Below are 13,001 nucleotides of genomic sequence, written 5' to 3'. Positions count from 1 at the left end.
TTAAGGGAACGATCCCATTTGACTAGAAAACTTTGCCTTCAGTGATCATGGACTTAAAGTTTAAGCAAAGTACTGGACTGTTTTTCATTCATTTAAAGACAAGAGGAAGAGCTCTGTGAGCTGCTGTCACTGAAGAACTCTCAAACGCGTCACAGAAAGAGGAAGCTGTTTGCCAGGAGGGAGTTGGCAATGTAGATTTTACAAGTAACACAGGTGGTGTGTTTTGCTGGCAGAGGTGGGGGATGTTACTTTTCCTTGGCTTTGTTTTAGTTTCCATTCCTTGCTGGTGGTGGTTTCTCTAGTGGAAGCTTGATTGATGCTTGGTTTCTAGATGACAAAGTGTGTTTTAGTACTGAGAAGCCTCAGGTATTGAGCAATCCGATATTGCTCCATTGTCCTGATGTATTGTTTTAAAAAAGGGACAATTACTTCAGTTTTTCTGGGTGTTCTTGGAAGTACTGTAGTTTTGCAGAACTGTTATATCCTATGTGTCAGTGACTGGGTGAATAATTACAACTTGTCATGCTCATTAGTGTTTTTATTTATAGAAGACAGGCAGGTCTCATTAGAGAGCCTGTCTCACAATCAAGCTGTTCTCCTGAAGCTATTTGTTAGCCATTGAACTTACTGAGAAAGAAGAGACAGCGGCATACATTTAATGTAAAATAAAACTGTCCACAGTTAGTGCGAGTTTAGGACTAGTTTAAGAAGTGACAGAACTTACATCTGTCTCTATGGTTTGAATTATTCACAATCACTCCTGTGTTCTGAAGGTGTATGCATGTTATGCAGCATATGACACTGAGTTACCGTTGTACGCAGTAAAGGGAGAGACAAATGACTTCTAGTACATGAAAGTAAATTATTCTTACAGAATCGCTTAATATAAGCATTAATTTTGAAAACAGAACAGTTTGCTTAAATTTTCTTCCCCTGTACTAGCACACGTGTCATTGAAGAAATGGCTTACAGCATAATTTCTAAAATTATTAATAAAACTACACTGTGCTCAGGCCATATATACTTGTGGTATAAATTTAAGGAAGATGTATTCCTATATTATGCCTTTCTAATGGGAATCTTTCTTGCTTGGGAGGACATCTTTGAATTTACTTTTTTTCACAAAACTAATTTTCTATCAAAGTACCAAGTTATTAACAGCAAAGCTTTCTTTTATCCCTTTAACAAAAGTATCATTTAAAAGATAAATTCTCAGTAGATAGCGATGCATTTTTAGAAACAGTCATTTACTGAACCAAATTAGATTTATTTAACTCCAGCAGTAGTAGTAATTTATGGAGATGTTCAGAATGTCCGTTTTGCAATACTTTTGTGTCTGGTTACTGGTGCAGGTCCATTTGTCCTAGTTTGTGTTTGTGACATTCAGTGATTACTGGTAGGTGTACCAGCTTTTCGGCAGGCTCAGAGTTGTTCCCAGATTTACCTTTCAGAAATGGTTTAGGGAGAGTGGCTAATTCTGTTTCTAAAAATTCTGTTTCTAAATTCTGTTTCTAAACCCGCTGCCTTAAATATCCATTACAGCCATAAGCTTTTTGATACATATTGTGGACAGAAATGTAATCACAGACTGTTCAAAAGTATCTGATTAGGCTAACCATTGTAATTCTCTTCTTCATTTTGTTAAGACAGGAAATTTTGCTGAATTGGGTTAAATTTAAGGCAAGACCTTATAATTCGGGGACTGTCATTATAAAGCTGGTGTATGGTTCAGTTTTGTGTGTGGCTTGTCTCCAGAATAGGTTAGGGAGCCATATGTGAAATAGAATTCTTAATCACAAAGATAAATCAAACCAGATGGTCCAGATTTTTGTGTGTGTGTGTGAATGCATTTGCTTAGTCCACAATCTTCAAGCATCATGAAGAAGGATTTGTTGGGGTTTTTGTCTGTCTAACTGTGAAATATTAAGGTTTCACTTCATTCCTCTGCACTTCAGTGATCAATTCTAAAATATTCTACCGATAATAAATTCTGAATCAGAATTACTTTCAGTTGTGCTTTCTTATAATTGTGAATGTTTGTGCTTATTTTCCTGAGAAGATAAGGCAGGGATGGTTTTTTTCCTGGTATTATTAGCTAATGTTTCATCAGAGTTGTATGTGACGTGACAGGGGAATTCTGTAAGCCTTTTACCAGGCATCCATGTCTGCTATGAAAATATAAACGTTAGCTTACAGTGCCATAGCAGAATGTGCCATACTATTTCTCAAACAGTATGTATCTCATCCAGTATAATGTTCTGCTGTTGATTCATGTTAGGTCTCATTTTATTAGACAGGTTTAAAGGCTCAAATATTCATGATCTTTTAATCAAATACAAGTAGGGGTTTGTGCTGTTGATATGACGTTACTATGGCTGATAATTGGAGGTTTTAAAATGATTAATGATCTTGCTTTAGGGAAGATTTAGTGAGGAAAGTAAAGGTCACAATCACGTTGTACAGAAATGGGACCCAAAATTTTTCTCAGCAAATACTGGACTAGCAGAGTTGAAAAAGAATTTTCACATCATTTCTGATTTGGGTGGGAAATGGGCAAGAAAAGTGAAATTGCTGTCAGCTGGGAATCCTAGCTTTGCAACAGGTTTTGTAACTTAGTTTTTGGAAATAGGAGTAAGTACATTGTCCTTTCTTTTAGTATAGGGCTATAGGAAAGCTGTTAGTCCCCTAAATGACACCGGTTGTGCATGAAGTATTTTACTGTACATCAGTGAATTGGCCTTTTGATATTGGAGATGGCTGTGGAAAAGGACGCTTGAGCCAGTGATAGACCATCATGTGCTTAAAAACATACTTGCAGCCTAGGGGAATGTACTCTGCTTAAAATCATTCCTTATACAGATACCAGGACACAGAAGTTATTCCTACTCTTTCTCTTCTGCGTCCAAGGAAGAAAGGAAAAAAAGGAAAAAAAAGAGTTGTGCATTCCTGCACTGGTACAATCTACAGTGCGGATACATGTAGAAGAATTTGTCCAGATAGGAAACACAGTTTGATGAAGTTTAAATATGATTTATTAACCTCAACAGCCCCAGATGCTGCAGCTGTTAATCAGACCAGTGTGTAAACATTTTGAAATTACTTCTGTAGATGCTTTGATCTTGAATTTGATCTAAAATATGGAGGAAGAGCTGTAAAAAATAGATACCATAAACTCTCAAAAAAAGGAGAGGTTTTAAATTGAATTCTTTGGCTACTGGCCATGTTTCCATTCTCCCGGCTGCATGAGTGCACTGGTGTGGCAGGATACCTTATATAGATGAGAACATTTAAATCTGCGTGTAGCAGTCTTAATAAAAGGTTCAGACAGTTGATCAGAACTGGGCTACGCCCTGGGCCCAAAATGCAAACCCTGGGCAAGTGAAATATACTGTTTCAAGTGAAGTTTCAGTTCAGTTTCCATTCAAAACTTACCTAGGAAAATTGCTTTTCCTTCCTGTCACCGAACTATGTCATGCCTGTTTTGAGGTTTCTTCTAAGGTTTTTTATTGGTTTATATGATTTCTTTTTGGTTTTGCCTCTTCTCTGAGGCAGGGCAGAGCTTTGCTGTCCAGGCCTCTAGATATTTTCATTTCTCTTACTATTGCCTCATGCACATTTTACCATCCTCTTGCATACTTCTTCTCTTTTTTTTCCTTATTGTTTTCGAGCAGTCTTTTCTGTGTCCCGTAAACACACAGTGTCATCATACCCTCATTTGACTTGTCCTTAAAATACTCTTCTGCAAAACTGAAATCATAGTTCATGAAATCATCCATATCAGGAAACCTGTGGTGCAACAACACTTATTTTTCTCTTTTAGGTCCTGATACAGAAAAGAACTAAATCCTTTATATAATATTAAGCCACTGAAAGGACATTTGTGCTTCTCCATATCAGGTCCTAGTTGAACCCACAGTAGCTCTGCACTTGATTTTACCGTTTTCTCCCTTGTACCTGCTTCCAGTTTTCACTTTCAGGTGGGTAATTCCACGTAATACACTCCATTTTCCATGGTCTGTATTGCACTTGTTTGTTCAATAGTCTGTGTAACTGTGGCACTATAAAAATAATGTTCTACAAAGAGTATTGAAAAATATGTTTCTTGCAGAATGAAGGAATTCGGATTTATAGTCATCAAGAGTTTTCAGTGACTTTGTGCATCAAAGTTCAAATTCAGATGGTGGAAATACCACTGGAGTAGCTTGGTTTGTAGCAAGTAAGAGTTGCAGTTAGCATCACTCTATCTGTTAACTGAATTGTTTATAGTTTCCCAATTTATGAAAGCTGGTTCTTTTCCCTTTCAGTTCTGATCTACAGCGTTTTGCTTTTTAATTGCAATACTACTACACGTAATCTCTTGCCAGGTGAAAGGTAATCACTTGTCTTGCATTTGTGGCACTGATCTTACCAGTTTTCTGTAATAACAGAGCTTTGCTGCTGTTTCCAGAGGTGCAAGGAAGGCTAAAAGCAACTCTTTCCATATTACCAGAAGGGAATGCAGCACGCCAAGTTAGTATGTGCGACAGGAGGATTTCAGAGTTGGTTTATAAGCTGGTCTGCATTTTTGTCTGGGAACCTGAGCAATCTACAGAATATCTGTGTCGTGTTTACTTTGCCTGGTTTCACTATCATTTCTTTACTTGCAGGTTTGTCCTCTGCTGCCGAGGGAATCAGAACAATGTCCTACGTTTTTGTAAATGACTCTTCCCAGACAAATGTGCCGCTGCTGCAGGCTTGCATTGATGGAGATTTTAACTATTCCAAACGACTGTTAGAGAGTGGTTTTGACCCAAATATTCGTGACAGCAGAGGCCGAACTGGCCTTCACCTTGCTGCAGCCAGAGGAAATGTAGACATCTGTCAACTCTTGCATAAATTTGGTGCTGACCTACTCGCCACTGATTACCAAGGTAACACAGCCCTTCACTTGTGTGGGCATGTGGATACCATCCAGTTCCTAGTTTCTAACGGACTTAAAATTGATATTTGGTAAGTCAAATTTTTTCCTTCTTTGCTGCACATGGTTTATCATAGATTAGTCTTCTGTCGTCGGAGCCTTGTATATAAATCTGCTTTTGCTGAAATGCTGTAATTGTTGCAATTCAACTCTTTTAAGATATCACTTAATAAAAACCAAAATAAGAAGGCGGGAGAACAATAAGAGGCCACTTCTGCTACTCTGTGCAACAAGCAAAGCAAATAAAAATAGCAGCTGCTGGTGTGGGTTGCTGTATCTAATTCTGCCTTTCTGATGACATTGCTGTACTGGTTTGTCCAGACAGCCAGGTGTGGGTGGTTGGCACCAAAGAAAAAATCCCATTGACTACTTTAAAAGAATTTTCTGCACCACAGTTCTATTGTTTTAATTGTTGCACTGTATAAGACAAAGAAAACACAGTATATGTGTGTGTTGGTTCATTCCCATACTCCTTTGCTAACAATGCTTCTTTTCAATGTTTTCCCCCTCTCTCAAAGTCTGTGACTCAGTCCTTCTTTTAAATATTGTATATTCTTTCCTTCTGGCTTCCAGCAGCTGTCAGATACCAGTGCTCAGATGTAAGCTCTCAAGCTGCAAAATAACTGACTGTTTCATTGCAGTAACTGAATTATTTTGTTTGTGCAACTTCCTGCATATTCACAACAGTACTAACTTAAAACCTTCAAATTTTTTAACCTGCCTCTTTTTCATCTGTCCCTCATTAATGTTTTCAACTCAGCAAAACTAATTATTGGCAGACCAGATTCTTTATGGGTTGTGGATTGGGGGTTATTTTCCTCATTTCAAACAGCTCTGGTGAAAATCCCTTGTCTGAAGGCAGCTCTGGTCCTATTTAGTATTATTTTAATAGGAGCAGAGAGACCATCTGTATTTTATTTCATTTTTGCCTGATGTCCTAATACCCTCATGGAGAAGGAACTATGAGGAAGCAGATTGCGCAATTCATTCTTGAAGTTAAACATAATCTTGAACATTGACATAAATCTACTGGGTTTTTGGGTTTTGTTATAACACCCAGAGATTCCAATTAGGTTAGAATATTAGGAATTCTTACTTTATTTAAAGGAAAAATAGTTGCACAATTTCAAACCTAAGTATATTGATTTTCTTCTATAGCCAATCCTGCTGTAACTGGTATAGATAGGAATTTCTTACTGTCTGATTTGACAGGAAATTGTTCAGAGGACTGACTGAATTATAATAGCTTATGCTGACTTGTCTTGTTAGAGAATTTCTGTATTAGAAGTTTCTTGTTTTCTCATGTCCTTTTGTGGGGTTATTTTAGCAATCACCAAGGTGCAACACCGCTTATTCTTGCAAAACGAAGGGGTGTGAATAAAGATGTGATCAGACTGCTGGAATCTCTAGAGGAACAAGAGGTGAAAGGATTTAACAGAGGAGCTCACTCAAAGCTGGAAACCATGCAAACTGCTGAAAGCGAAAGGTATTTACAAAACAAAGATAATTACTAGAAGAAATAATGTTTATGGCTTTTAGATTTTTGTGATTGACTTGATTGTTTATTCCTCAAAACAGATAGTGTAAAATTTGGCCTGGTATCATCAGACCAAAATAAAATAAAATTTTAAATTTTGAAAACAATCTCTTTAAACAAATCAAATATAAGATAAAAAGATCTTTTTCTGTTGACATTTTCATTTTATGGTGGAAATTTTTAAAAATAATTACTCATTTTCCATTATAGACTCCCCAAAATAAATATCCTACCACTTACCACAAGCCAAAGGGAAAATGGGGTGAAGCGCAAAATGTCTGTATCACAGGTTAACCTTTTGATAATATGAATTGTCTGTCCAAAGAAGGGATAGCAGACTTCTCATCTATCTGAACGTGAATAAAGGATTTTATACGGTGCCATATATCACATTTCTGTCATTAGTGGCCCTGGAAAAGATGAGGGAGAAAATAAGAATTCCATGGTGGCTAAAGAAATCATTAAAGGAGTACTGAAGATTTCAGGAAATTTGCTGACAATTTCAGGGGAAGTATTGCATTAGAGGGAAGTTACTAATGAATTCCTAAAGGTCTGATTCTGGGACTGTGCTTATTTATAATTTGCATAAATGATATGGGCATAGAAAGCAGTAGCATGTTAGTGATATTAAGAAGTGAGATATAGGCAACCCAGAGTGGGGTGGCAGAGGCAAAAAACCTGGGGTGACAAAGGGGAAGAAATAAGTAGGAATAAATTGTGATTCAGTAGCACAGGAGCAGCTTTATTCACCTAAAGCTTTCCTAAGTGGAAAACAAGGAGAAAAGGAGAAAATATACAGGAGAACAAGTATATATATGAGCGGAAAATGAGGAGAATAGGAGAAAAGGCTTGGTGTATTAGTTCCAGGAGTGAAAGGCAGTGAAGTCCTGAAAAAAGGAGTGAAGTCCTGCAACATGCAAAATGAGGTATTTCCACCACTTACAGAAAATTATCAGTGCTATTGTCAAAAGCAGCGGTAACTTCCTCTGTGTAGTACATTTTATAATGCTCTTTAACCCCATTCAAAATTTTTCATTTACCCTTTAAGAAGCGTGGAGAAGCATTACTTCAGTGCCCAAGGGAACCAAGCATCTCCTTGCGAAAGGAGGCAGCTAAAGCTTGTTTTAGCCTGGCAGAGTGAAAGCTGAGAAGTATGTGGCTGCTGACAAGAAATACTGGTTTTAAACGACATCAAATAACTACTTAAGAAAAAAAGGTGATCATAGTGCAAGAGCCAAAGGATACAGATAAACCACAAATACATTTTAGATTGAAAATTGGTAGGTTTTTACAACGAGCTTCTAAGACTGCCATCTCTTAGGATTTAGAAGAGGCAGGAAGCCTTGCAGGTTCAAAGGAGGCTGATTCTCTTGCAGAAGTCATTGTATTGCCAGTAAACATGGCAGAACATAGGACTGAGATTAATAATGCAAGACATCTTTCCAGGGCTGTTTTGTTTTGCTTTTAATTTATATTGGAATCGGGTTGTCAGTGTTGTTTGGAATACTTGCTCATAGACTGAATGTATTCGAATTTGTAATTTTTGATATTGTCTGATAATGATCATGAACTGTAACAGCTGGAACATCATATCACAAAGGACAGGGAGTTTTGTCATACAGTTGTTGTTCAGTTTGTGTCAGAATGTACACAGCCTGTACTGTAAATGAAGATTAGGCCCTGTAGATTAATTTTTTATCTAAATTGAGTAAACAGGAAAGGTGAAACAAAGAAAACTACAGAAATCATGCAAAATAATCCCAATGAGCAGATTGGAAGATCTTTCTCAGACATCAGATGATCCTACTCATCAGAGAGACTTGTTTAAACCCTGAAAGAGACAGTTTAATATTATTCTCAAAATTACTTGGTTAAAAATTATAAGGGTTTGCACGTATTACCTTTCTGACTTAACTGCATTTTATTGAAAGTTGCTTATCCCACAGAAATACATTTATGCTGGTTTTGTTTGAATGTATGGACCAACAACTCAGTCTCATTTAAATTTGGATTGTATTATTTGACAGTGTTTCTTTAATGAACATAGCTTCCTTTCTGTTATTTGACCTTCATAAATGTTATATTGTTTGCTTTGGCAAGGAAGTCCGCAGCTCTCCTTGGGGAGAGGCACAGAGACACAAACAGTGCGCTACCCAGCTTGTTTGTGAACGTGTTTAAAATGTCCGAAATACACAATTTTTAAAACAACAAATAACAGATGCCCGCAGCAGCAAAAATAAAGTGAGCTTGTGTGCTGTTTGCTTTGTAAATAAATAATGTCTCTGTAGCAGCTGACTTTTTAGACCTCCACAGTTTCACTCCTCCCTCTTAGTATTATTTTCACATTTTAGAGACACTTAGATTAATGCCTTTTGTCCTCTCCCTGCCTTGCTGTCTTACATTATGGATGACCCTACAAAGAAATAATGGTTGTTCTTTCTAAAAACAGTTTCTAACTTTTCTGCTTCTTACTACATACAGTTGCTGCTGCTCTGGAAGCAGAGGCCAAAACTAGGTTTCCAAGGCAAATTTCTCCTGCTTTGCCCTCCTCCCAGTAAGGAGCGGCACCGTGCTGGCAGGAGGTAGAGCTCACTCTGTCCATCTCTCAGCACTGACGATCTGTCTGTCTGCACAACCCAGCATGACCTGGGACTGTGCCCACAAGTGTGTCCAAATGTGAACTTCCACGTTGCGTGGGAAACAGAGGAGAACATCTGTCTGGGCAGTGTGGCACAAACTCTTCTGTAGGATGCCTTGCCTTTTCCTAACCAGCTTTAATTTATAATAAGAAAAAAACGTCTTGAATAACATAGATTTTAATTGGTTTGTAATATAAAATAGCAAAAATGTTTTCTATGTACTCTATTTAATGAGCAAGCATGTGATCTTTTCACTTAAATTGCATTGCACTTTTATTTAGCCTCTCTGTGGTTATGCATTAACTAGTTAGTACTTACTGAGTGAGTAGTTCTGTTCTACAGCAGTGGCTGTATTAAACCCTTTCTTTTGCTTGAGAAACCATAGTAAGTAGGGAAGATGAGTAAATCCTGCAGCTGTGGACAAGCAAAAATGGCTTTACAGCAAGATAAATATTTAAAAAACAAAAAAAAGACATGCTGTTTAATAGGCATCTTCTGCCCATGATGCTGCAATGCTTAAGCAAGCTGTGGGAATTTAGGCTAATTGTTCTTAAGTGGCTGTACTTCCTAAGAAAAAATACCATGTGAATAGTGTGAAGTTTTTCCATCATGTAATCTTAGAAGCGGGATTCATGAATGACCTTCTTCTGATAGCAATCATTTGTCAATTTATTATTGTCACCAAGAACAATAGTATTTCTACAGTTAGCTTTGACTTAGAAATTAGTTTTCCCTGAAATGTTTTCTTTTATTATTGCTATAAGAGATATCTAGGAATATGGTAACTGAAAGCAATTAGAAGGGAGGGAAAATATTGTTTTTTTCTTTACTTACCTTCTGCTATTGACATCATCATGTATGTAGTTGATTTCACCATTTCCTTCTGTGCTTGTCAGAGTCTTATCCTATAAGAACCTCTGTGTGTAATTTCACTCAAGTGAGAGGCCATATGACTGTGCAGATGGCTAAAACTTTAAAGAAGTGAAATCGAATTATGAGAAAGTTTTCTTATTCGTGAGGTTTTTCGTGCAGCAACAGATAAAGTTTCCTTTTATAAACCGATAGTAAAATGAGCAAAATTGGAAGAATGATATGAGAAGCCACGCAGTATTTGAAACAGCTTAGCTTTTTTCTAAAGGTGATTCATTGTCAAGATGCCAGTGTCCTTCTAGTTTTATATTAGTTTCCCATTTAAAAGTGAGAGTTCTAGTCCCTAATTTATAGGCTGACAATCTAAGGGGGCCTGATGGCTCGGCAGTGAAACGTTAAAACATTACAGCAATTGCTGAGTGCCATATGGCAGAAAACACAGCAATGCCAACTTGTCTTGAAGATCAGGAAGTTTCTGAACTCCATGTTACCCAAATTTGTTGTTTTCTGTGATGTTTTTACGCTGGAGAAGAGGCCTCTGTAACAAAGATGTCAGGGAGAATAGTAAACATGACTGCAGAGTTCAGAGTCTAAATGATATTGGTTAAAGTTTCCATTTCATTCATCAGAGTTCAATTTTAAATCATAATTCATTGTTTTATTTGCAAGAGCTGTGCCCCTTGAGGTTTTAGCTTATGCTTCATTCAATTTTACTAAGCCCTGTTTAGGAGGAGTTACAGGCACTGACTTTTGAAGGCTCCTAGGTAGCAAGCCTGCAAACTCAGTGCAGTTGTACGGGTACAAATATCAGTCTCTTTACACAGGTCGATGAAGCATCATTTCAGCTAAGTTACATTTAGAGTTAGGAGTCTTTTCCTGATCTGCTTTGTCTTGATTTAGTGGAGGCAATGCTATAAATCTGCAGGTGGGCTTAGTTTTTAATTTAGAACGTTTTGGTTGCTCTTAGCAGGATTACTGTTGTACTTAAAGGTGCATTCTTTTGCTCTGATGTATTTTTAACTTTAATCCTTCGTAGTGCAATGGAAAGCCATTCCCTCCTTAATCCAAACCTACAGCAAGGTGAAGGAGTTCTTTCCAGTTTCCGGACGACATGGCAAGAGTTTGTGGAAGACCTGGGCTTCTGGAGGGTGCTGCTCCTCATCATTGTCATTGCTCTTCTGTCGCTTGGAATAGCATATTATGTTAGCGGGGTGCTGCCTTTTGTAGAAAACCAGCCTGAATTGGTGCACTGAAACAAATGCGAAGGTGTGCACTATGCTTTTCCCTGTTCTAATCTCATTTTGAGCTTGTTGGAATTATTGTCTCTGTGCAGGCAGTGGCAGCTGTATATACTGTTTGCCTTTTGTACTTATTATTAACCCCTTTGAAAGAAGGAATAATTAATTTCGAGTAAAACACTAAATTCTAAAGCATTCCTAAGCTACCGCTGACTTGACTTGCAAGCAAGATGTGAAGATAGTCCTCACTGTCGATAAAATATTATGATTATAAGAAGCCTTTCATAATGAATATTAAATTCACAAGCATGAAAAATGTATCCCAGTACAGAACCAAATTTGATTTTTTTCCCCTATGAAGAGAGGTTGCAGTTTTTGTTTGTGCTTCAGTTGAAAGAATATTATTCTTCTAAATGTTCTCTTCAAGAAATCTGAATAATATAATAATCATTCTGAGATATAGACAGTAATAAGCTGAAATTTAGTAGTTCTTTTAGTGCCTCTCCATAGTTTCATAACCGCTTGTTTATAAATGCAATGAGAAATAGTTCAAGGTTTTTTATATCTTTAACATATAAATCACTCCTTCATTTATTAGGTTAATGTGGTGCTTATTCCCCAGATGAATTTGATGTTGTTAATACCTGCCTGTAGTAAATTTTGTAAAATGAAACTGTTGTGCATTGGAAGCAAAGTTGTTTCAGCCCTAGGCTGAAATTTTTGCCTTTTTATTGAAATGTTACTAAGTAAGCCTTCCTCTGTAAGGGTGGTTAGGAAGCGATTTAGGTGTTCTGCTCCATAAATAACAGTTCTGTAAAGCCATTGTCTTTGTGAAGTGTGTCATGAAGGATAACTTTTTCTTCCTTCTCCCAGGACCTGACTGTACCATAGCATTGCACCATTTTCATGTTTATATGAATTATTTTCTGAGCATGCAGAATAAAACTATTTAAATGTTAATATTTAGGAACATTGTATGAAATGAAATCTTGACCCATTCTGTACTTAGCTGTGAAATCCTTTGTTTGTAGATAACCTGGGGATATGAATCAGTTAAAATACTCTTCTTATGAAGGCTAGAAAAGCACTACACGGTAAATCGGAGGTTTTCAAAGAAAGCAGATTCTCTCTTCCCATTATTAGACATCTGACTCCCTTTGTTGCCATTGCCTTGAAAATCCCAAACAAAATGAATCAAATGTTTCTTTACTTAGCCGCTCCTAAATTGTTGCTAAATAACATCAAACATTTATAAAATTATAAATTGCAATAAGTAGTGATAGAGGTAACCTTCATCTTTCTGTTCTGCCACCATGTCTACTTTTTGTTTGTTTATGTGTTTGACTGATGACAAGGTTGTCTTTGTTTTGATGTGTGGCAGGGGCTTCACTGAGCTGGGCCCCATTCTGAACTGCATCTGAATAATTCTTATTCTTATTTCTTAAGTTAGAGGCTAATGAAAGAATACTTTTCTAGCAGGTGTAACGCTGCATAAAGGAAAGCCCCTTAAATAAACAAAACAAAACAAAAAAACAGAGCATACTCCTCTTCTGAATATTTCAATTATTGTACATCTGTTCATGAACAGAGAAACAGAAACTCATAGTATGCCTAAATGACATTTGCTTCTCTAAATAAGTAAATTTCTGTTAATAATACTCTGTATCTTGAATCACAATCTTCTCTTTAAGTATATATTATCTGCATAATTTGTAATTGTATTCTCAGTATGGGCCACAAATAAATATATGTAGTAAATA

General features: G+C 36.9%; 1 protein-coding gene across 1 annotated transcript in view; it reads left to right on the top strand.

Annotated features, from left to right (window-relative positions):
• Positions 1 to 13,001, top strand: part of ANKRD46 (ankyrin repeat domain 46) — a 20,951-nt gene extending 7,950 nt beyond the window's left edge. The window contains exons 2-5 of the mRNA XM_069854429.1: positions 3,821 to 3,977; positions 4,647 to 4,989; positions 6,285 to 6,443; positions 11,040 to 13,001. Of these exons, the coding sequence (XP_069710530.1) occupies positions 4,679 to 4,989; positions 6,285 to 6,443; positions 11,040 to 11,256 (687 nt within the window). The 5' untranslated portion in view covers positions 3,821 to 3,977; positions 4,647 to 4,678 and the 3' untranslated portion in view covers positions 11,257 to 13,001. The remainder of the gene's footprint in view (positions 1 to 3,820; positions 3,978 to 4,646; positions 4,990 to 6,284; positions 6,444 to 11,039) is intronic.

The sequence above is a fragment of the Phaenicophaeus curvirostris genome, chromosome 3 (genome assembly GCF_032191515.1).
Source record: "Phaenicophaeus curvirostris isolate KB17595 chromosome 3, BPBGC_Pcur_1.0, whole genome shotgun sequence".
Classification (NCBI taxonomy): domain Eukaryota; kingdom Metazoa; phylum Chordata; class Aves; order Cuculiformes; family Cuculidae; genus Phaenicophaeus; species Phaenicophaeus curvirostris.
This window is presented reverse-complemented; position numbering and strand designations above follow the sequence as displayed.